Below are 25,733 nucleotides of genomic sequence, written 5' to 3' on the forward strand. Positions count from 1 at the left end.
GTTTATGGGGTGATCGCTGGTCGGTGCGGACTCGATGAGCAGGCCTTGTTTCCGTGTTGTATTTCTAAACTAAGCTAATCTGAAGAAGGGCCTCGACCCAATATGTCACCTATTTATTTTCTCTGGAAATGCTGCCTGTCCCGCTGTGTTACTCCAGCATTTTGTGTCTATCTTCAGGTAAACCAGTTCCTTCCTAAACTAATCAGTCTGGCCTTTTGTGGAGCTCCTTATCAAATGTCCAGAGAGGGAGAGTTCCTTCCCTTGTGTTCACGGCACATACAGTATATTATTTTGTTTTCACGATGGCAATGTTGAACTATGTTTACATGTTCCGTTGTGCTGCTGCAAGTAAGAATGTCATTGTTCTATCTGGGCCATACATATGTCATTGTTCTATCTGGGCCTTACATATGTTGACTGGAGGCCGGCGCCACTGCAGGCGGTTGGTCGGTTAGTTGCTGTCAAGCGGCGCGGCGGGAGATGCTCAATTCGAATGGACTGTCCCGTGATTCCTAGTGGGGAGGGTCACGTGGGGATGATGTCACGTGGGGGAGGGGGTGTAGGCAATTGCTCCATTAGCCGCGCCCCCTCCCGCCCGCAGCCGTGTCACGTGGACGAGGGGTGTGGGCAATTACTCGTTAACCGCCCCCCCCCCCTCCCCCTGCTCCCGTCCGTCCGCTGCCGAGTGGAGCCGAGTGGGTCGGAAGGAGGCCGCGCGGTTACTGTGTCCCGGGTCGGATCGAGTCGAGCGCTCGGAGCAGGTGAGGTGGCGGGCGGCCGGGCCGATGCTGAGACGACGGCCGCGGGTTACAACCGTCTGAGGAAGTTTTCCACCCCAACCCCCCCCCCCCCCCCCCCACACATACACACACACACATTTGCCGAGGCCGGCGGCTTTATCTGCTGCTTGGCCGCCACGCCCAGAGCTGGGTGTGTGTGTGTGTGTGGGCCACAGCGCTGCTCGCAACAGGGGTAAGGCCGCGGAAAGAGAGAGAGAGAGAGAGAGCGCCGGACAGGGCCGGGCCGGGCCGCTTCCCCCCCCGCCGCCCCAATATCTGGTGTGGGGGAGCGGGTAGTTAGTAGCGCAGCCGGCTGTAGGAAGCGGTCGAGCTGGTTGGAAAGAGGCGGCAAGGGAGTGGTTTGTTGTCGGACGGGAGGGGGGGGGGGGGGGGGAGGAGATGAAGGGACGATGAGGTGGAGGAGGATGTGGGGGAGGGGTGGGTGGACGCGGATGTGGGTGGGGGATGAGTGGGTGGCGAGAAGGGTGCGGGGGTGGTGTTGTTGGGGGGGGGGGGTTCGTGGGTGCTGGGGGGGGTGGGAGGGGGTGCGGGGGTGGTGTGGGTGGAAGGAGGGTCGTCGGGTAAAGGTGGGTGGGGGAGAGTAGGTGATGAGGGTATAAGGGAGCAGGGGTAGACAGTCACGGTGGGCGAATGCAGCGCCGGAAACCCGGGTTCGATCCCGACTACGGGTGCTGTCTGTACCGTGTTTGTACGTTCTCCCCGTGACCTGCGTGGGTTTTCCCCGAGATCGTCGGTTTCCTCCCACGCTCCAAAGACGTACAGGTTTGTAGGTTAATTGGCTTGATGATAGATGTACGAATTGTCCAGTATATATATTTTTTTAAAGTCCGACTTCCAGTATAGTCCCTGGAGGCCTCTTCGGAAGTGATGACCACAACGTACAAGGAAGGGCATGGTGAGGGTTGAAGGGGTGGGGGGGGGGGGTGGGGCTGGGGGTGGGGGGGGGGGGGGGGGTGGGGCTGGGTGAGGGTACGGAAAGGTGGGGGGGGCATGGTGAGGTGATAGACAATCGGTGGGAGGAGAGCGATGTGATGGGGAGGGAGACACTGAGGGTGAAAGGGTGGAGTGGCACGGTGAGGACGAGGCATGGGGACAGACTGAGGGAGGTGAGGGGGAAGTGGTCAGGGTGTGGATGGAAGTGCAGGGGGCTATATGGTCAGGGTGGGTGGGGACACGATGCAGGCAGGTGAGGGTGGTGGGGGGAGGCAGACACGGTGAAGGGATGGTGAGTGTGGGTAGGGACTTATGGGGAGGTGAGTGATGGGTAGAATAATATGGACTGTTGGTGGTGGAAGAGGGTGAAAAATTGAGGGTTGGAGAAGTGGTCTCCAGCCCAGGCCCTTAATAGTGTGGGGCGGTGGGTTATTAATGATCGACGTAGATGGAGCCAAAAGAGTAAAATGCAGATGTGCTTTCAGCTGGAACATTGCAGATTGGACCCTTGAGCCTGTTCAGTCGTTACCCAATCATGAATAGTTCAGTTCTGAAGCCACTCCCCTACTGTACACCTTGACACTTTTGTATCAGCTAATCTCTGTTGAGTATTTTTAATGACTGCCCTCAGACCGTGATATCGAAATTTCAAGAGTTGTGTGTTTACACAGAGTGGTGAATCTGTGGAATTCTCTGCCACAGAAGGTAGTTGAGGGCAGTTCATTGGCTATATTTAAGAGGGAGTTAGATATGGCCCTTGTGGCTAAAGGGATCAGGGGGTATGGAGAGAAGGCAGGTATGGGATGCTGAGTTGGATGGATGATCATATTGAATGGTGGTGCAAGCTCGAAGGGACGAAGGGCCTACTCCTCCTATTTTCTATGTTTAGATTTGTGTTCCTTTTCTGTGAGGAAAGGTGCAGTGGGTGGCTGTGAGGAAGTAAATTGATGTTTGCGGCTCCATGAGTAAACATTAGGTGGATTCGTTGTGCGATAGTTTAGTGGGAGGAGGTAGGGTACAGAATTTTGGGTCAGTGGTCTAGTGCTAAATTTGGCTGTGAGACGGATCCTTGTAGATCAGGGGTGAGAGCTGTTAGTGAGTGGGAGGAATAGAGAGTGCACGTTGATTGTAGTAAGTGAAGATTAGTAAATGGAATATGGATGGATGTTGGTTGAAGTAGGTAGGAACAGGGTGATTGGAATATGGGTTAGACAAAGAATGCAGTTTCTATGAAGGATAATGAAGAAAAAGGGTGGGTAAGGGCAGTGAGTAGTAATTACTGAGTGGGCTTTTTGATTAGGATAGATGAGGTGTGGATAGTAGTGAGGAGATTAGCAGATGTTTAAAAAGGAAAAAAAGCTAGGGAGCTGGAGAAGGAGCAGAAGTTAAAATGTCAAACAGTGAAGTTTAGCACTCCTATGTTCAAAGAACATTTGAATAAGAGTTGTGATCCAAAAGTTGGAACGTGCAAATGTCTGCTGAGGGCAGTGTTTTTGGCAGACATGCACTTTGTGATGTAGGCTTGGATGTGAATCATTGCTGCTTCGTATGTCATTACACCAGTGACTAGTTCAAAAGAAGTTCATTGGCTGCGCAGTGCCTTGGAATGTCCTTTACTTTCTGAAAAATCCTGTCCTGTTCCCTCTGACTTCCTATGTGTTCATTTCTTCCCTGCTCCTCTATGTAGAGCCTCCTTTAAAACTAACCTTTGTCTGGGTTTTAGCCATTTCTAATATCTTTGGCTAAGAACACTACTGGTAATGCCTCTAAAGTGCTTTTGGGTTTTTCTGCTCCAGTCCAGTATAAATATAAGCTGTTTATGTTAAGTATTTTTTCTGGCTGACCTGTAGCAAAAGGTTTTAATTGTACAATTTTAGTCTATAAAATCTCTTGCACAATCTCCTTGCTGAATTATTTTGCAGACTATGACAGTTTTTCAGTTTAAATCAGTCCTTGCATAATATTAGGAAGGATGTGTGAGGAACTGCTAGAAATATTTGTGATCCCTAGTCTGGGCTTGCTCACTGCAATTGATCCTTTAGATAATGGGGTTGATGTTTGCTGCTATCCAGAGTTGAATGAGGAGAAAGGTGCAGGGCAGAAAATTCATTTTCTGTGACACAAATGTAGTGTTAGCACTCAGTGGGGTTGGGGTGATGTTTTGATGGCAGTGGCTTGAGGAGGATTTTGAGGCAGTGATATTAATTAGACCATTGTACAATACTCTGCCTCATTTGCCCCCAAACTTTGCAGAGGGCCATCTACCCATATGCTTGCAGCTCGAGTTGCAAATTACCAGTTGGCATGCCCTAGATTTCTATTTATGTTGCACATTTAACCTGTCCCCATATTCTAATGGTTGTCAAATATTTGACAGGTGGATAATACTTAAACACAGATTACATCTAGCATTTTTTTTTTAAACTGGCATAAACTGCCAGTAAAGCTGAAGGTGTGCATGGGACAGTTGGGAGAAGGTTTTGTATCCATGGACAATTTTATCATTGGGGATTTTAAGTTTGTGCAGTAGAAACTTTAGATTTGTCTTTGTGCAATCTTTGAACAATCTACTGAATCTTTGAGATGCAATTCTTTTGTCTGTGTGGCATTTGCAATTTATTTTTTGCATTCTGCTTTGCATTGCAGGTGATGGCATTGATAATGTGTTAGCATTGAATTTGTAAATGTTATCACTATATCTATATATCATTTTTTTCAATAAAGGGAGTAGTGAATGCTCAGTCTATTATCCAGAGTAGGGGAATCAAAGAACAAAATTTAAGGTAAGAGGGGAAAGATTTAACAGGATCCTGAGTGGCAACTTTTTTCATGTTGGATATCTGAAGCAAGCTGCGCGGCAGGTACAATAACAGCATTTGGACAGGTACATGGATAGGAAGGGCTTAGAGATATAGGCAAAACATGGGCAGATGCGACTAGTGAGGATGGGGCATGGGTAAGTTGGGCCGAAGGGTCTGTTTCTGTGCTGTATGACATTGACTCCAATTTGCTAATTTTATCAAAGTAACTGTGAATGTAGGCCATCAGCATTGTTGGATGCATATGTGCTTAATGCTGAGACTTACACATTTGGGTCATAGAATGGAGAGATGACAATTTACAGTTGAAGTAAGATAAAAATGAGGTCACCAATTTAATGCATTGTTCATTGCTATTCATTGTTAACTTGAGCTCTAAATGTATTTTAGCAACATACAATATCTTTTTCACAATTCTTTGTCATAACTAGTAGATAATTTGGCATTCATACCTTTTAGTGCCTATGACACTCCTTTGTTAAAATGTAACTGTTTTGCTTTTTAGTCCTCCCTATGTTTTATCCTCTTTGTGCCCTTGTTTTCAGTGCTGATTGTGTTCTGAAATAGAGACAGCTCCTCATGCACAGGTTTTTGGCAGCCTTCTGTACCTATCCACTTAGATTTTGAGAACTTTAAACTTAATTGCAAGATGTCGAACTAGGGTAGAGTGATTGGATGTGAAGCAGAATACCTTCCTCATGAAGAGTCCAAGGGTTCTCAAAGACTACATGGCACTCTTATTTTTGCTTTAATGAACAACGTGAACCACAAAATCTGTTTGCCCCATAAACATTGAGCAGCCTGTTTTCATGAGAGCTGAATAAGATCAAGCTTGACACTTCCTAGTAACAAAGCAGAAAGGGTACAAATATTGACAACTAGAGCAGAGGTGCAGATACTTGTGCTCGGATCTTGAGCAGAGATCTCAAATGCAATTATGGGATCCTGCATCTTACTCAACATACGTCCATCCCTTTCTACTGAGCTAGCCAAATCTCAATTCTACAAAAGACACCTGCAGAGTTGCACTTCAGGAATGCTGGCAAAATAATTGTGATTATTCTTATTCCAATTATATTCTGGATTTGCATCAAACCCAAGTGTTTATCCCAAACATTTCAATGACCTACAAGTCTAGCTCGGGTGTTATTCAATGGACTGTCAAGATGAATTATGTGCAATTTTCTCTGAACTTGCCTCATTCAACAATTATCATCTTTTACCACTGCCCTCTTGCACCAATATCTTAAGTAAACACTGGAAATCTTGGAGTGTTAAAATTGACAAATTCAATGACTACACATGGAAAAGGGTATCAAATTAGAACAAAAATCAGTTAAATCAATGCCATTTAAACAAAGGGCTTACTTGATTAGTTTTTTGATTAGTGCAGGTGTCGGAGGTTATGGGCAGAAGGCAGGAGAATGGGGTTAGGAGGGAGAGATAGATCAGCCATGATTGAATGGTGGAGTAGATGGTGTGCCAAATAGCCTAATTCTACTCCTATCACTTATGACCGTAGTCCAAAGCACTGTCGGTACAATGAATACTTGCAATGTCACACGGAAGGTAAAACTGTTTTATTGTTCACAGGTATCCACTTTGGAAATGCGCAAGCTGAACAGTAACTAGGGACCCCAGATTGGCACTACAATCTTAATTAATTAGCCAGTACAATGTTACAAGAAACCCAATAACAATGTTTAGTTTGGAGATACTGCGCGGAAACAGGCCCTTTGGTTCCATGCCGACCAGCGACCCCCACACATTAACACTATCCTAAACCCACTAGGGACAATGTTTACATTTACCAAGCGAATGAACCTACATACCTGTAGATCTTTGGAGTGTGAAAGGAAACCGAAGATCTCTGAGAAAACCCACTCGGGTCGCGGGGAGCACGTAAAACTCTGTGCAGACCCGGGATCGAACCCGGGTCTCCAGCGTTGCATTCTCTGTAAGGCAGCAACTCTACCGCTGTGCTGCCCGTGCCGGTTCTGCATAGTTTTCCCACTTCTGGGATTGACCAAAACCAATTCTGCTCCAGAGACAAGTGCTAAAACAGTCAATTTCATCGTTCCCTTGTGACATTTTAGGGGCTGATAAATACTACAAAAATGCCTATTTTTTCCAAACAATTCCTTTTAGCATGTTAGAGACATCATGAAAGAGATATAAAGGACAAAACTAATTGAGCAATCTTGTGCAAAACAAATGAATGGGGAAACTTAGCAGGTCCTTCAGGACAATGTTACAACACCTACATGTAGTATCTTCAATACAAACAGAGCAAGCAACAAAAATATTGTCTTCAAAGCAACAACACAAGTTCAAGTAATTGAACAGCCATTTCAGAAGCATTCAATTACTGCAACACACCTGTTTACGGTCCATATAACCAAGGTTTCACAGCATCTTAAATTAAGACACCTTTCATTCAAGTCCCCTCCAGTGGGAAAAACAATTGAAAGTAACTCAAGTTCTAATTATATAGTCCAATAGTCACAGCTGCAATTGACCAATGAATCTTTAGATGCCACCAGGAAAGCAAATCAACAGCAGCATTTGAGATAAAGTGCAGGATGCATGCTGGAACAAAGCCCCCAAAGATGGGACCCCCTATCTCATGTTCTGCTTTGGATTGGAATAGGCCAAAGAGGAAACGGCAACCATGAATGTGCTTAATTTATAATTCCATTTCATAAAACATGCCACACATTAAACAGTGTCCATAGCTTGGGGCTACTGACAATCCGCGGTCCAGGTATAAGCTCAGGGGCGACCGCGCTTTTGCAGTTGCCGCACCTAGACTGGAACAGCATCCCTCTTATCAGAACTGCCCATTCCATTGACTCCTTTAAGTCTAGACTTAAAACTTATTTCTACTCACAAGAGTTTCTTGAGGTCCTCTTCGGTATGTATGTATGTTGTTAGATCTATGTACCACTGTATGTAGCATGTTAGTAACTGCACTAATGTAAAGCACTTTGGTCAACGAGAGTTGTTTTAAAATGTGCTATAGAAATAAAATTAATTTAACATGACTTTACTTGAAACACTGAACTATGTCCCTGGCTGCCTGCATGTGTAACGGTCTAATCAGTTTGAAACTTAAACTAGTAATTCCCTCTCCATAACCTCATCTATATTGCTCATTTCATAACTCTCATCCACACTGGTCATTTCTCACCCATAAAGAACCCGATTAGAACCACAAAAGCATCCTGTATATCATACTCCACTCATTTATCAGTTTACTCATCAGTGCATGTGAATGCCTACAGCTCCAGAATGAACTTGCTTGGAAATCCTTAGAGCCTCACCATGACCTATTTTTAGAATACTTTTGCTGATTTATCCTTTTTCCACCTCAAGCACATACAGTGCCCTCCATAATGTTTGGGACAAAGACCCGTTATTTATTTATTTGCCTATGTACTCCACAATTTGAGATTTGTAATTTAAAAAATCACACGTGGTTAAAGTGCACATTGTCAGATTTTAATGAAGGCCATTTTTACACAAATTTGTAGAAATTACAGCAGTGTTTATACATTGTCCCCCCATTTCAGGGCACCATAATGTTTGGGACACAGCAATGTCATGTAAATGAGAGTAAACACGTTTAGTATTTTGTTGCATATCCTTTGCATGCAGTGACTGCTTGATGTCTGCAATTCATGGACATCACCAATTGCTGGGTGTCTTCTCTGGTGATGCTCTGCCAGGCCTGTATAGCAGCCATCTTTAGCTTATGCTTGTTTTGGGGGCTAGTTCTGTTATGTTTTCTCTTCAGCATATAAACGGCATGCTCAATTGGGTTCAGATCGGGTGATTAACTTGGCAACTCAAGAAATGAGCATGTTTTGCCTTTTGAAAAACTCCTTTGTTGCTTTAGCAGTATGTTTGGGATCGTTGTCTTGCTGTCGAATGAACTGCCAGCCAATGAGTTTGAGGCATTTGTTTGAACTTGAGCAGATAGGATGTGTCTATACACTTCATAATTCATTATGCTACTACCATCAGCAGTTGTATCATCAATGAAGATAAGTGAGCCAGTACCTTCAGCAGCCATACATGCCCAGGTCATAACACCCCCACCACCGTGTTTCACAGGTGAGGTGGTATGCTTTCGATCTTGGCAGATCCTTCTCGCCTCCATAAATTGCCCTTGCCATCACTATGATACAAGTTAATCTTCGCCTCATCTGCGCACAAGATCTTTTTCCAGAACTGTGGTTGCTCTTTTAATACTTCTTGGCAAACTGTAATCGTGGCCATCTTATTTTTGTGGCTAACCAATGGTTTGCAACTTGCAGTGTGGCCTCTGTATTTCTGTTCACAAAGTCTTCTGCGGACAGTGGTCATTGACAAATCCACTCCTGAAGACTGTTTCTGATCTGTCGGACAGGTGTTGTTCCCACACAGAACAATACAGGTTCTATTTGTGATGGGCAAGCAATTATGGCTCATGAAAATTAACCCAATTATGAACCATTAGCCCATAACTTGTCCTATTTACACCTTTCCATCATTTTACTCTGAACCACAAAAAACAGAGCAATTAATGTCCATGCTACTTCAAATTATAAAATGAAATGGGAGCAAACTGAAGTGTTGTTCTTTCAGATAAAACTAAACGAGCAGCACTAAAATATTGATTTCAAAATCAGTCTGAAGAAATTTCAAACAATCCGCTGACCTTAAAGCACAGTTCAGAACATGCAACTCTGAGACAATTGGCTCAACGTTAAACACGTTAATTCAGTGTCTTCATGGCAGGTGATGGCAGCCAAGCAAAAGGATCTTGACTCTAGAATGATTCTCTTTCAGCCAGGAAATCACATGCAAAGACCCATTAACACGCAGAACAAAAGACAGCAATATTACCAAGCATGGAGCAAAGATGAGGTTTGGTGTGATTCAGAGCAACACTGTGGGCATTAACTGCTGTCTGAATGGAATTCAAGGGAAAAGATGGAGCTGACTAGGAAGGGGCTTAGTGTAGAAAGCGACACTGAGGGTTTGCTTCTGTTCATTCGTATACCATGTACAGCAGACCTTCATCTTTATTTGATATTCGGAGTGGCGGCGCGGCTCTGGCTGCAGCGGCTTACCGGCGGTCCTGTTGTCTGTGTTTTTATGTTGTTTTATTTTGTTTGGTTAGTCTAGTTTTTTGGTTTTAGTTTGTGTTTTGGGGGGGGGCTGAAACGGGGTTTGCAGTCTCTCCCTGCGGGGGAATACGACCTTTTTGTCGTATTCCCCTTCTCTGCCTCCGTCTGCGCTGAGGCCTAATGGAGCTGACGACCTCGAGGCTCCGGAGGCAGAGCACCGTCAGGACTCGCTCTGAGCTCGCTCCCGTGCGGGTGGTCCGGCCCAAGTCGGGGCGGCCCGGTCTGGGGGAGAAGCGACGCTCATGTCGGGGCGGCCCAGCCCGAGGCTGAAGACGGCACAGTACTCACGTGAGGGTGGCTGGGACGGTGTTCTGGCGGTGGTGGCCTGAGTCCGGGGTTCGGCCGCGGGCCAGCAGCTGCTTCGGCAGGACTGGTGGGCGGCAGCTTCAACCACCCCGGGCCGCGGTGTTTGAGCCGCGGGACTGTTCTTAACATCGCCTGTAGGGGGGGTATCGCCCCAGCGCAGAAGGAGAAGAGGAGGGAAGAGACTGCGACCTAGGACTTTTGCCTCCATCACAGTGAGGAGATGCTGGGTGGACTCACTGTGGTGGATGTTAATGTGTGTTTATTGTTGTTTTATTGTATGGTATTATATGTATGACTGCTGCAATTTCGTTCAGACTTCGGTCTGAATGACAATAAAACGCTATCTATCTATCTATCTATCTATCTATATTTGACTAAATCCTAATTGTTACATCTTAATAGCTGATGTGCACAAAATTCAGACATCTTCCATTCAGAACCAAACTGGAATAGATTGTCAACAGAGCAACTGCCCAAAGCTACATTTGCTGACAAAACATTAATCAATGCAACATTTGCCAAACGTCTTTGAAAGCTCTCAATTTAGTCAAAATATGGCTTCTGCCCAGTTACTGATGCGCAATCATTTCCTTGCCTATTACTCTGGATACCAAAATCACATTGGATGTAGTTCTGAAAGCACCATTCTACAATACACTCAACTTACCATTTTCAAAAATGCCAGAGGTTGCTCATCGCTATCCAGACAAGGCTTAACCTCCAAGTACCTCCAGCACGTTGATGTTTTTAAACCAGCAATTAGTCATAGAGTGATACAGTGTAGAAACAGACACTTCGGCCCAACTTGCCCACACCGGCCAATAATGTCCACATACACTAGTCCTACTTGCCTGCATTTGGTCCATATGCCCCCAAACGGGTCCTATCCATGTACCAGGCACGTGCCGTGAGTAATTACTCAGGGTAGGCAGTCAGTCGGTTTAAAAAAATAATCTTAAACCGCGCGTGCACAGATTGTTCTCTCCGTACGCTGTCAGTCGACTTTTATAAAGTAATTTGTCTTCAAAAGCAATATCTCTCAATAAAGTACCGTATTTCCTAGCGTTGAAGGCGCACCCCCATTTTGAGTTGCTAAATTTTGAAAAAAGGCTGGCGGGACATAGAATTTCTCACGCACAAATATAAAAAAAGAAAAAAAAGTAACAGTTCAATTTGCCCAAGGCTTCCAAATCTCCTCCATTCTGAATGACTGAATGGGTGGGGGGGGTGGAGGGTGACAGCAGGTGGAGAGATGGTGGGGAAAAACGGGAGCACACTGGGACAAGTTGAATCAGTTGCAATCTTATCGAATGACAATACTAGTTCGAGGGACCAATTGGGGGGGGAGAGTTCCTTTCACAGCATGTGGGGAGTCTGGCCCGGGTCAGCGCAGGCAGGAGCGTTGAGAAGGAGCGGGCCGGGGATCATGCCAGCAACTCACTCACTGCTGCCGCGGTGCTCCGGGTGCGGAGCCATCGGATTGTGGCCGGGAAGGGAAGTAGGTGGCTGCGAGCGGCCGCCGACATCACAGTGCCTTCTGCCGGCCTGCTCACCTCTGGCAGTGCTCTCTGTCTGAATACCTCTCTCCTGCCGCTCGCTGGCTTCGCTCATATCAGCCGCTTTCCGCAAATCCTTAAATACTGACTGCCGCCAGGAGCAGGACTTGACCTCACTTGCTGCACTGGGTGACACTGTATGGCATTCACTGCCTGGTCCGTGTCTTTCAATGTAGTGAGGGGACCAGCTCAAGAGCAGGTCAGCAGGCGATGGATAACAGGACAGCAGGCGGTGGAGCTTACTTGTGTGTCAGCGTGATCAAGGGACCAATTGAGGTTACTCGGGCTGACACAGGAGTAAGCTCCACCGCCCGCTGTCCTGCTATCCAACGCCCGCTGACCCGCTCCGCTCCAAGATCTTTGCTCTTGAGCTGGTCCCCTCACTGTCCAGCACAGCAATACTGGGGATTTAGTATCCTAAAGCATGGTGAAAGAACAGGACATCATGAAACTTGTCCTCTGAAGTCTTCAAACTTTTTTGAATAAAATTCTGGTCAATACATCAACTGAGACATAATAAATTGATGTATTTGGGCTAAATTAGCTTGAACCCCAAGCAGTATTCCATCAGTGTAGTGATAGACAAGACTTTGCCAATATCAGAAATTAAGACTGACCTTACAGGTCAACAGTTGATGTCTACATGACATTGCTAATTAGAAGGATATTTTGCTGGAGACCAAATGTGCATGATCTTGACAGGTTGAAGAGAAGGCGTTGCTTTCGGCTGTCTAGAACCAGCAATCATTCTCGAGAGTTTGGCCATTTTGGAGACATTTCTATTGTGGCAAATCTTCAGTTCTCCAGCTCTGTACAATGGAGGCTCAATCATTGGCTTCATTGACATGCTTTCTGGATGGTGATAAAGTTATACCGTTAGTGCAGGAAGACTGAGGTTGAATGATAGAACATGCTTGAAAGTGTGGCTCACCTTGCCAATTCAGTTGCGAGTTTCACCAAAGCTTTCATCACCAAAAACTCCCTCTAAATGTAGATTTAAAATGTTGACCTTTCTGATATTTTCTTGATCACTTGAGCTGTGCTCTATAAATACCAATGTATTAATGCAATTGAGGGAGAAGGAAAATCTAACAAACACCTGCCAGAACTTAGCTTTTAGTTTCTTCAGACCATGTGTACATGTCAAAGTCTCTTGTGGAATGCAAATTTGTGAGTTGAGTGACATTTATAAGTTCAGCACATTGCACAATTAAATCTCAATCAATCTCCCAACACTGAGTAAAACTTTGGATTCTATTTGTATAACAAGATGTGGCTGGCAGTGAGTGAGTCTTCATAGTGCAGAGTTGGATAGTTGGGAGACTGATCCAAAACTAACTTTTAATCTTTCAATTTCACACTTTTCTGTAAGACTGGAAAAATTTGTAGTTACTACTCATTTTTCTTTTAATGCTTATATTGAAATGAGCCGATTGACTGGCTTACTGTCAGCTTCATTATCTGGTATTGTCAGTAGGTTATGCAGGAATTACTTGACCATTGCATTTCATTGATATTAACCTATTGAAATCTGCCACATCCAGGATATTGTCAAAATTAGACTTGGTTTACTAACTTCTCTTGGTGGCTAATCTGACTGAAATCACCTGATATTCCAATCCCAGTGCTCTGCTTTTGCATTTGTCATTTCTCTATTGTCGAGTTGTTTGAAGAGCTCAAAGCAGAATTGCCAGTTGTTTTAATTGAAACTAACTGCAACTTTACTTGCATGCGCATCTTCAAACCTCTTAAAACTGCATTCTGTGTTCCTGATGTGGCTCCTTTATATGAAGACTAAACGTAGACTAGGCGACTAATTTGCCAAATATTTGTGCTTGGTCTGCCAAGATCTGCTGGATCACCCAGTTGCTAACCATTTTAACTTCCCATTCTGACATTTCTGTTCTGGGCTGCCTCCATTGCCAAAGCAAGACTATATGCAAACTGGAAGAGCAACGCCTTGGGTATCTTGCAACACAACAGCAAGAACATTGAATTTCAATTGTGTGTAATGTCCCTTCCTCCCTCTTCCCTGTCCCCTTAATGCATCTATTTCACCCACTCTCTTGCTCTTCCCCTTCCACCAATAGCCCTCCCTCTGGATTTAGATTTCATTCCTCCTTACCTTTACCCTTGGCTAATCTTTAGCATTTGTCCACCCATTTGCAAATTAATCCCGCCCTCGTACAATTAGTCTGGATCTGGACCCAGAACATTGTTTGTCAATTCCCTCCATGTTTGCTGCGTGACCAGCTGAGTTCCTCCAGCAATTTTGTCGAAAATTACTTCTATTCATTTGGCTGCATTGTTCACTCTAGATGTGTTTAAACACTAGGTTCAAGGCAAATGTTATCCACCTCTTGAGCTGTTGTTTTGTTGTAATGGTGTGAAAATGAACATGGATTGTAAGCCTAAATTAAATCTTTTCACATTAACCACCACATCAAAGCTATTTGATGGTTGTTCTTTGCGATTTTTAAATGGTCAATGAAATTGCAGTTGCTTTAATATGGATTTGCTTGGTTATTTTACTTTTCTGAGTTGGAACTATTATTTAAGTTTGGGAACAATTGAACACTGTTGTTCCTTGTTTGATGTAATTAAGGTAACTTGAATGCAGTAGACCTGAGTTTTGCTCTATTTGTAAGATTTGACACTAAAGGCCCTGTCCCACTTTCCCGAGTTACTCACGAATTCTCCCGAGTTTTCCCCTTGATTCAAACTCGGAGAAAGTCCATAGGAGTCTGTAGATATTTAGTAGTGGCTTGGAATGCCAGCCGCAGGTACTCGGGGCATCAGGTAAGTCGGGAAGTTTTTTCAGCATGTTGAAAAAAATAAAAATAAAATAGCCCCTAGTACCTACAGCTGGCTATTACCGTTATTTTCCGAATTTGAATCGAGGGGAAAACTTGGGAGAATTTGTGAGTAACTCGGGAAAGCGGGACAGGGCCTTGATTCTCCCACCTCTTGTAGGTCTGAACTATTTTAGACCTGAAAGAGTCCCAGCTTATTCTATTAGCATTTGACAAACACGTTGCAAACTCTTGACTGGGTGACTTTTTAACGCTTGTTTACCTTGGATTGGAGTGAAGGCTAAATGACTTCTGTATTGCTGGCCATGCAGTGTATAGTTCCATTAAAACTGGTTTAAGGGTGTAACAGTTTCCAAATAACAATAGAGCCACTGAACAAAACCTTTTCCTTTTTCCCCTGTTCCTTTTCCAAACTGAACAAAGCTGCAGCTAAATTAATTCCTGGATGCTAGTCTGGCCTACCAATATGTAAAGGTTGTATTCATGTTGCCAGGTCATTTGAGTGATCCTCCCTTTCACAGACTGACTTCACCCTCCGGACAGGAAACACAACATTTGTTCCAAACCAATACTCAAATTAATGGAGTTTGACTTACAGTTGTAACTTGACAAATGGGCACTTCATTCCAACTCTTGAAGTCTGAAATTTGGATTGGTGGGTCTGATCAGAAGGGAACTTTTGTACTCTTGGACTTGGGTCTGTTTTACAGATTAATCTTGTAGGCTCTGTCAAAGAGGCACATTTGTTTCTTTCCCACAACCCACAATTTAAAGTTTTCTAAATTTAATAGAATTGCCAATTGGAATTTAATTTTTCGGGAATGCATATGGGCTAATTGCCATTGAGACATGGGCAAGCCAAATATTTGAACAAATAGAAACCTTTTGTGAATACAATGATTTTTTTTATTTGTTTCACTGTCTAACTGGCTCATTGGGATAGGATATTTTGAAAACTTAATGATTTATAGACTTTGTAAGTTATTCAAAACACTTGTGGTCGATAATGTACGCTTTTCTCTATAATTCCCCAAAGATGGTGTTAGGGCATTAAGATTAGAAGGTGAAAGTAGTTTTCAGACTGCATTTAGTGATGCACCTTGAATACTTCTCACTATTCTGTGCTTGCATGTTTGCAATCGGTTACTGGGGAGCAAGGACAATCAGATTCCTTTGTAGGCAATGTTTCTCGATCTTTCACCATTGTGCCTTTTGGTTAATCCTTGGCAGGATAAACATTGACTTGTCAGTGCCTCATTTTGCCTTGTGACTCAAGTACACAAGTTCATCCAGAGACCAGTATTGATCCGCTGCAATCATTTAAGTACTTAATTGCTTAAACATTGGGATGATTGAGGGTTGTGAAAGGCACTGTGGATAGGATTAGCAAGCTATAACAAGCACAAACCAACCTAATATTCGCACCTTGAAGGGCCTGTCCCACTTGGGCGTTATTTGTGCGTCATTTACGCGGCATCATTTGCTCATCACGACGTAAGACGCGCGCGGTGTGACGTAGGCAGTGAGCGCGCGGGGCCCCAGGATTTTGGGATGCTCAAAAATCCTCGCGCACCACCTGCGTGCCCGCGCAAATGACGCCCAAGTGGGACAGGCCCTTTACTTCCAGTAAGACACCAGAATCAACCAATTAATGTTTAGGGTTTTGTCTCCAATTGAAATGAATGGGAAATTGGCAGGATTTGAACTAACGTAATATAAATTTCATTATAATAATGCTTATGCCACATTTCAACTTTTTTTTATCATTGTCCTCATTGCTAACTTGATCTCTTTTCCCTCCAGAGATGGCTGCAATTCGGAAAAAGTTGGTGATTGTTGGCGATGGTGCTTGTGGCAAGACTTGTCTTCTGATTGTGTTCAGTAAAGACCAATTTCCTGAAGTGTATGTGCCAACTGTTTTTGAAAACTATATTGCAGACATTGAAGTGGATGGCAAACAGGTGAGTTGGTTGTGAATTTGGAATTACTTATTGCCAGTGATTGTTGCAAAACAAAGCTTGCAAATTGCTAATTCAAAGTTTGTTTTTTCTAAGCGTCTCCTGAAATAAAATGAGTTTATATTTCATCAAACAAAGGCAATATTGAAAATAACTCGCTCAGCATTTGAGAGTGTTATACACCTGGCTCCTTTGCAAGATGCTCACACAATTGGCATGTAAACATTCTAAGAACCTGACAGAGGGAGGTAAAAGATGTGGAGGAGTTGTGAGTGTGTCACTATGACACTTGAGTGATACTGGAGGGTTTTTTTTGCCCACTGAGGTAGTATGGATGGAATCAATCTCTCATCCCATTAGAATTATGTAATTGTTCCAATGTGATTTTTATACTAGGCCTCACAATAGCTAGTGGGAGATAGAGGAACAGGTATGTAGACTGATTAAGGAAAGACAAAGCAACTGGGTGGCATTGTGGTGACTTTAACAATATTGATTAGAACTTAGTCAGCACAAAAGACTTGAATGGGGCAGATTTTTTTCTGTATCCAAGAAGGTTTCCTGAAACTTTATGAGAAAATGGAATGAGGACCTTGTACTGGGAATCAAGCCTGCCCAGATGACTGAAGGTACACAAAAATGCTGGAGAAACTCAGCGGGTGCAGCAGCATCTATGGAGCGAAGGAGATGGGTAACGTTTCGGGCCAAAACCCTTCTTCAGACTGACTGCTGTTTCTGTGGCAGTATTTTGAAAATGGTGATCACAACTCCATAACTTGTAAAATGGTTATGAAGAACACCGAAGTTATGGTTATGAAGAATAGATTTGGAACAGTTAGTTCATAAGTCCACATCGGTCGTAGGAGGTGATTAAAGGCCAGACAAAAATGCAGGAGAAACTCAGCAGGTGAGGCAGCATCTATGGAGCGAAGGAAATGGACAGCGTTTCGGGCCGAAACCCTTCTTCAGCATTTTTGTGTACCTTGGACATAAATGTAGATGGGTTGCTTAGTAAGCTTGCTGATGACAGTGAAATTGAAGTTGTGGATAGTGACGAAGGCTGTCAATGTATAAAACGGGATATAGATGAGTTACAGAAATGAGTGGAGAAATGGTCTTTGTTTAGCAAGTGTGGTATTGCACTTTGGGTGGTCAAATGTAGTGGGAAAGTATCGTTAATGCCAAGACCCTTAATAGTCCTGATGCAGAGATCTTTGGGTCCATGTCCATAACACCCTGAAAGTGACTTCAAAAGAAGATAGTGGTAAAGAAGGTTTATGGTGTGCTTGCATTCATTGGTAAGGGCATTAAGTAAGTCAGTAAGTCATGCTGCACCTTTAAGATTTTGGATCAACTGCATTTGGAAGGATGTTGATGTTTGGGAAAGTGTGCTGAAGGGGTTTACAAGAAAAGCGTCCTGATTAGAGTATTGGCTATAAGAGTTTGGACAAACAAGGAATATTTTCTCTGAATCCACAGGGTAAGTGGTGACCTGACAGAAGTACATAAAATTGAGAGGCATAAGTCGGTTAGATAGTCACAATAAAGGGCTTGGTTTTGGGGGCAACGTTTAAAGATGTGGGCAAGGTCTTTTAGTTGTGTGCTTAGAATGTTCTGATGAGGGGTGGTGATAGAGGCTGATATGATAGTGGCATTAAGAGGATGTTGGCTAGCTACAAGGACATGCAGAAAATGAAAGGATGTGGATCGCACACAGACAGGAAATTAGTTTAACATGGCATTGTTTGCCATGGACTTAATGAGCCAAAGTGTCTGTTCCTCTGCTGTACTGTTCTATGTATAAATTATAGAAAAGACTTGTAGATGTAATTGACCTACAAAATATCCGGTAAATCTTAACATTTAGTTATTGATCAGGCTGAATGCAATTGTCGTCAGTTGTAGTGATATCAGAGTTGTGGAATTGATTATTTAAATGTATAATTCTCTAACAACATGGTTTACCATAATTGAACTAAATTTCCATTATTAAATTCCAATAATCAAAGTTTCATTATGTTGCAGGTCGAACTTGCACTCTGGGATACAGCTGGGCAAGAAGACTATGACAGACTCCGGCCTCTCTCCTATCCTGACACCGATGTTATTTTAATGTGTTTCTCAATTGATAGTCCAGACAGCTTGGGTAAGTGCATCTCTTTTTAAAATCTTAAATTGTAACTAATACTGAAGTGCAAAACATCACATAACAACTGTATCAATAAATGACCTTGATTGTTTTTAAATAACCATGCAGAAAATATCCCTGAGAAGTGGACACCTGAAGTGAAGCACTTTTGCCCTAGTGTGCCTATAATTCTAGTTGGAAATAAAAAAGACTTGAGAAATGATGAGAACACACGGAAAGAACTTGCCAAGATGAAACAGGCAAGTTTTTATCATTTAGTGCCTCGTACACTGCTGAATAACTCTAATTCTGAATCAAATTTGGATTTGCTCCTTCACACTTGCCTTTCCATTCAGTGCAAAGCTGTAATATTTTAACCTGTTGCCTATAGTGGTCAATTGAACTTTGTTTGGTTAATGTTGTACGAGTGTCAATCTTGTATAGAATGCAGATAGAAAGCTAAACTAGATCAGATGAGTACTTTCATCCTGTCCTTGAGACAATAATTGGTCTGGCTGAGCAGTGATTTGGCAAAGGTAAAATACAGCTGATGCTAAAATTGGAAAGAAACCACTGAATCAAGACTGAACTTTAGGTTTTAAACAAGTTAACCAAGGAAGGAACTTCAGCAGGAAAGGCCTAGGATAAAAGGCATTTCAAATGAGGGCTGCTCCACAGTATGATTAGTATTGTGATCAGGAAATGGTAGTAGCAATATTGCCATTTTGTTATAAAATGAAAGCAATTATTTGTGTAACAATTTAAAAGGCTGATCTTATGATATGATATATATGATATGCCATTTATTGTCACTATACATGTACAGTGAAACTGAAAGCTGCTCGACTCAGTGCATACATGCCATTTTGTTAAAAAAATGAAAGAAAAACAAAACAGAATTATTAGTGAATAACACAAATTTAAAGCGCTACATCTTATACATATAGATGGAAGTCCGTGTTCAACTTCTGCAGTGCATATAATTAGTCCCTGTTCAACTTTGCAGTCCTTTAACATTAAGGGTAATAAGGGTAGATGGTGCTGGAGCTAGGCGATTCTTTGTGTACTGCTCCCAGAAGAGGATCTGCTATGATTCATTACAATTGCTCCACTCTTTTAAATCTTTATTATTGACCTCATTGGCGATATTTGAACTATCTTTAATCTGACTTTATCAGACATTATCTTGCAATAAATGTTGTACCCTTTTTCCTTTGTCCATTGTGGATGGCTTGGTTTGTAATCATATTTTAGAGCAAAAATAGATCATTCTAAGGGACAGCTATATGCTAAGTTCTGACACTAAGTTGAGTAATCATTGTCAAAGGTGGTGTTCTTGCTCTGGCTACCTGGGTTCATAAATCATTTTTCTCGAACTTCCCATGCAATCTTTCTTAGCCACATGGTGCTTACCTTGGCCCTTTTGAGATTAATTAATTTGCTACACAAGCGGTACGTGTATAAATCAAACACTTGGTTAGAGTACCATTTGAGATTACCTTTGGTCCTGCTTTATTTTGTACTGCACTAATTAGAAATATTTTAACATTGGGCTAAAGGGAATGAGCTAAAGAGCCTTGCATTACAATCCTGATTAGCACTGCTCTGGAAAAGGCCACAACCCCTTCAGCCTTTCCTTGGGCTCTGAAGCCATATTTAGAGGTTTTAGTTGCTTGTAAAAGCCTCTTGCATTTCTAAAACAAAGTCTTCACAATAAAGTCAATTTTGAGAGCATGACTGATGGAATTCCAAGTGGTATTTTCTTTCTGCGTGTAGCCCCAGTAATTTTGAGCACCTCCGATCTTGATACTTAAAGGTTAAGATTTTCTGTGGCTGCAACATCTGCCAAAGGAAGTGATTGGGCAAATGGTATTTGGTATAGTTTCCAAAGCCTTGATTTATGGGGTAAACTGACTCCTCACCCCCACCCCCCCCAAATCTTTGCAAATCCCAAATCCTGGACTTTCCACATCACTTTAATAGACAATAGGTGCAGGAATAGGCCGTTCGAGCCAGCACCGCCATTCAATGTGATCATGGCTGATCATCCACAATCAGTACCCCGTTCCTGCCTTCTCCCCATATCGCCTGACTCCACTATCTTTTAGAACCCCATCTAGCTCTCTCTTGAAAGTATCCAGAGAACCGGCCTGCACTACCCTCCGAGGCAGAGAATTCCACATACTCAACTCTGTGCGGGGAAAAAGTGTTTCCTACTATCTGTTCTAAATGGCTTACCCCCTTATTCTTAAACTGTGGCCCCTGATTCTGGACTCCCCCAACATCGGGAACATGTTTTCTGCCTCTAGTGTGTCCAAACCCTTAATAATCTTATGTTTCAATAAGATGCCTCTCATCCTCCTAAATTCCAAAGTACTAGCCTAGCCACTCCATTCTCTTAGTCCTGCCATCCCTGGAATTAACCTTGTGAACCTACGCTGCACTCCCTCAAAAGTAAGATTGTCCTTCCTTAAATTTGGAGACCAAAATTGCATACAATACTCCAGGTGTGGTCTCAATAGGGCACCGTACAACTGAAGAAGGACCTCTTTGCTCCTATACTCAGCTCCTCTTGTTATGAAGGCCGCCATGCCATTCGCTTTCTTCACTGCTTACTGTACCTGCATGCCTTTCATTGATTGATGAACAAGGACCCCCCAGATCCCACTGTACTTCTCCTTTTCCCAACTTGACACCATTTAGATAATAATCTGCCTTCCTGTTTTGTTACCAAAGTGGATAACCTCACATTTATCCACATTAAACTGCATCTGCCCACTCACCCAACCTGTCCAAGTCACCCTGCATTCTCAGCATCCTCCTCACAGTTCACACTGCCATCCAGCTTTGTGTCATCTGCAAATTTGATAATGTTACTTTGAATCCCTTCATCTAAATCATTGATGTATATCGTAAATAGCTGCGGGTCCCAGCACCGAGCCTTGCGGAACCCCCCCTAGTCACTGCCTGCCATTCTGAAAGGGACCCATTAATCCCTACTCTTTGTATGTGTCTGCCAACCAATTTTCTATCCATCTGCACTCTACGCCCACAGCCATGTGCCCTAACTTTGCCCACCAATCTCCTATGTGGGACCTTCTCAAATGCTTTCTGAAAGTCCAAGTTTCATGTATATTGTGTTTTATGACTGTTGGCAGACCAATTTCCCTCTGGGATATTTAAAGTTCTATCTTATAACATGCACTTTTTCTGAAAAAGGATGAACTTATTTAATATGAACACAGCACATTTCTAAATTTCTAGCTTTTCTGCGATGTTAAGACATAATTAGAAATGCTTGGCAGCGTTAGATTAAATAACACAGTCTCAGAACCATTAGTCCATCAAAACTTGATCTGCAAGTGTTTCCATGCTGCATTTCCAAACTCTCTAAACTAAATTGTTGGTATTAACTAGTCCATGGATTTTTAATCAAGTAATTTGACAGCTGTTTGACATGGTCATTGCTCTAGAACAATTGCTGTCTGCTGCAATCCCCCACTCCCCAAACTCCATAGCTCTAGTAGTTCTGAATTGAATTTGGGTGTAACATTGCTTTGTTACGCTATGGCACCTCCAGTAGTTGTGGTTATTGGTGTTGGAATTTTTCCGAAAATGTGATGTAGAATTATTTGCTGCCTTGGTTCTCCAGATTTCCATTTGATTAGAAATCTGTAGTATTTTGTAACCATTTACCCATACCTGGCATTCAAATGAATCTGCATTTGATGCTCTGGTTTTCTGCAAACTTATGATGCTCTCGTATAGAAACAGAAAACATTTTTTGAGTACTGAGAAAATTTTATTTGAGCCCTTAGCTCCATTTATTTTTAGTTTAATATAGAGGTATAGTGTGAAAACGGGCTCTTTGACCCATCGATTACTTCTACACCAGATCTGTTATCCACTTATCCTACACACTAGAGGCAATTTACAGAAGGCAATTGACCTACAAACCTGTATGCCTTTGGAATATGGGAGGAAACCAGAGCACCCGGAGAAAGACTGCATCGTCACGGAGAGCATACAAACTCCACACAGAACACCATCCATAAACTGGATCGAACCTGAACCTCTGGTGCTGTGAGACACTGCTGCCTAAATTTAAGTAGCATTCAGCTGTCTTTCCCAAAATGTTCACACCAAATTGCCACGCCCATTTATCCAGGTTTGGTTTTGTGTACTTCCTACTTTGGATGTATAGCTGCTAATGTTTTAAACAAATAATTTGCATTGCCTTTGGACATATTAAAGAATTACAAAACATGTGGTCGGCAGCTGAACACTAGATCAATCTAATCTGAATCTTGAGCTTCAAGCTCAGAACTTAGTTCCCCATTTTTGCTTGCCATTTTAAAAGTTAAATGAGAAGAACAAGGAAATGAGTGGTTAGTGGATGTGCATCATGTAACATCTGACTAGATCTGTCTAACTTTACCACCTTGACTCTTTTTCTATCTGTCGTGGGGTGACAGCAGTTGCTGTTCTTTTACTCTCCAATGCCTTCGTCTAATAAACAGCATCTGAATGCAGATTAATTTAGAGTTGGTGGGGGGAAGTGGATGGAGGCTTGCAATTCTTTCTTAAAGCCTCCAGCCGCAGTCAGAGGGAACTGCAAACAATATTTAAGACCAAGTGCTTCCAACTTGAGTGAAATTTTACATGTTCAAATGGAAATTATGAAGTCTGCTTTCAAGACCTACAGCAGAACTGGATTAGCTATTTTAAGAGTTCAATATTATAGCAGGATGTTTACTCCACCCCACTTTGTATTTATTTGCCTACAGGCACTTACTTGCTCTCCCAGTTGAGCTAAAATTGGCTTGTTTCCGGTGTTCAAGGAAATATCTGGTTTTTGTAATCTGATATGGTGCTGCCAACTCTGGTAGTTCTGCTTCAAGTCAGATTTGCTCGTCTTTTGAAGCAGCTTGGTTTTTATCTGACTTTTTACCTTGCCAGAGCATCTTTTACCAGTCCTTGATATTGCATTAATTGACATAACCATTTAGCTTGTTTTTGTGAATAGTCTGAAACTGTTGCCTAAAAGAATGTCAAAGATGTAATGTGTTTGAATTCAGGTTGAATATTTCTGGTATCATTGTTTGCCTGATTGTCACCATGCTATGCTCAATGTTATTGGTTGAGGGAATTGCAGCCACACTGTCATTTTAAATAACTAATTTTGACAGCATTTAATTCTACCTTTATACCATCAAGGTAGAGATGTTTTCTAGACGCTTGTGTCAATGTTAATATTCACTTGTCTAGATAATTGTCCCTTAACTTTGGGCCCGAAGCTTGCATCATAAATGTAACTCTTGTCTTGCAGCTATCTCCATTATACGTACTGGTTGATCTACATGAACCCTAGTCCTGTAGTAGCCCACTAACAAAATACCAAGTTTAAATCCATCCATGCCAAGTCATGCCATGATCTGTTTTCAGAATGCCTTTGGTTTTGCACAGAAATGGGCCAAGTTCCCAAATCGAACTTAGACAAAGCTTCCTCATGCTGGTTCAGCAATTTAATTTTGGCCTTGTTACTAATCCATTGGTGGTAAAGGAACACTTATTTCTGAAGTCGTTTTTTTTATGCGAACCTTTCTTTGCATTTGACTCTGAGATAACAATGTTTAAGTTGATTGTGCACAAAGGTTGAACGTTGGTTGTATTAACTCATGATTTTGTCCCATCAGGAGCCTGTAAAGCCAGAGGAAGGGAGGGATATGACCAACAAGATCAGTGCTTTTGGATACATGGAGTGCTCAGCCAAAACAAAGGAAGGAGTTCGGGAAGTCTTTGAGATGGCTACACGGGCTGCATTACAAGTCAAACATAAGAAAAGGCGCAAGTGTGTTTTGTTGTAGGAATCTGATGCATACTATCGCATGTACTGTATTGGACGTAATAACATTTATCAAACTCTTTACACAGTATATGGAGACTTGCTCTTCCCCTTGTTTCTGAATGGCTACTTTTCAAACACTTTAGTCTGAGCCTTTCACTTGTTGTGTAATGCTTAGTATCTGAAATAGGCAATGGGAGGAGTTTAGTGTTGACTTGACCATGAACACCAGCACCTCATGACAATGTGGGTTTATGTACTGTAAGTTCAGGGGTTGGGATTTGGTACCAATTGGGTATCTACCTTGTTATAAATTCATTATAAAAACAAGGTAACTAGTGTCAAAACACCTTTTCTGCATACTTTCATTAACTTGAACATTTGATACAAAGCATGAATTAGTTTGTGTAAACATTTTATTCTGTAACCTTAATCACTATTTACTAAGTTTCAAAAAACCTCTACATTTTACATTTTTCCCTCCATTCTAAGCATCGCAAGCCAATCTCGCAGTGGTGTAATTAACTCCTGTGAATGGTAGTGTAATGGCTTTTGTATAATTGCATTCCGTTAAACATCAGATTTTCTTGTAGATTTATTGTATTGAGATTCATTTGTATTGAAGCTGATTTATATAAAATGCTAACTGTCAATACCTGATTGTAAGCACCTCTCCTAAGGGTTTGCAGTTAACCATGTTCTGAGTTCTGTGACTGAGCTATATTTCTGTATTACATTTGCTCAGGCTCTGCTCCCTTTGTACAATAGACTTGTAATTGCCTTGTTAATCAATTGCTGGACAAGTTGCTGAAGCAGTTTACCCAAAGTATGTTCCTAAACATTGGCTCTGGTTATCTGCAGCCTGCACAGCTAGCATGTCTTTCTCTTGTATGCAATAACCAATGATGTGGCTTCAATGCAATATCGTTTTGCTTTTATCCTGGGTTATAACATTCAGACAGTTGGCATTTACCAAACATTTAAAAAAAAACTAGAAATAAATTCAATGGAATACTTTAACTGTGCCTGTAATTGAACTTGCAGTATAAAGATTTATCATTTGGTTCAACATTTTGTGCATGTGAAAATGTTTAATTGAAATGAACTGAAACTAAACTTGGACATTGCTTTGACTTGGACAAACACATCATGCTATTTTGTCCCATACCTGATCCACTGGCAAAACCCAAAGCAAACAAGGTTGAATTGACCCTCTTTAGAAAAGCCTATATTCTAGGAGTTGTCTCTGAAATGTTGACCATTGGGATTGGAAGCATCCTACTGACTTGGGAATCTTCAGAATTGTACTATCCATAAGTAGGAAGTTCTGAATGGAAATTGTTGGAAGCACTTAAAGACCAGTGAGCAACAGTAGAAATGAACAGTTAATGTGTTTGATGA

At 42.4% G+C, this 25,733-nt stretch overlaps 1 protein-coding gene across 1 annotated transcript; it reads left to right on the plus strand.

Moving 5' to 3' along the window:
* The first annotated feature begins 614 nt into the window (after positions 1-614).
* Positions 615-25,348, plus strand: LOC129708587 (rho-related GTP-binding protein RhoC). The gene is made up of 5 exons (XM_055654413.1): positions 615-761; positions 16,205-16,362; positions 18,385-18,505; positions 18,617-18,747; positions 24,184-25,348. Exons 2-5 carry the CDS (start codon positions 16,207-16,209, stop codon positions 24,352-24,354), a joined length of 579 nt encoding a protein of 192 aa, XP_055510388.1. The 5' UTR covers positions 615-761; positions 16,205-16,206; the 3' UTR covers positions 24,355-25,348.
* The last annotated feature ends 385 nt before the right edge of the window (positions 25,349-25,733 follow it).

The sequence above is a fragment of the Leucoraja erinacea genome, chromosome 24 (assembly GCF_028641065.1).
Source record: "Leucoraja erinacea ecotype New England chromosome 24, Leri_hhj_1, whole genome shotgun sequence".
Lineage (NCBI taxonomy): Eukaryota > Metazoa > Chordata > Chondrichthyes > Rajiformes > Rajidae > Leucoraja > Leucoraja erinaceus.

What these genes read in the sequence shown, in the direction of transcription:
- LOC129708587 (XM_055654413.1), top strand. Translation starts at nt 16,207, where the DNA reads ATGGCTGCAATTCGGAAAAAGTTGGTGATTGTTGGCGATGGTGCTTGT. An exon ending in TTGAAGTGGATGGCAAACAG is followed by an intron (nt 16,363 to 18,384) that starts GTGAGTTGGTTG and finishes ATTATGTTGCAG; the next exon opens with GTCGAACTTGCACTCTGGGA. An exon ending in AACTTGCCAAGATGAAACAG is followed by an intron (nt 18,748 to 24,183) that starts GCAAGTTTTTAT and finishes TTGTCCCATCAG; the next exon opens with GAGCCTGTAAAGCCAGAGGA.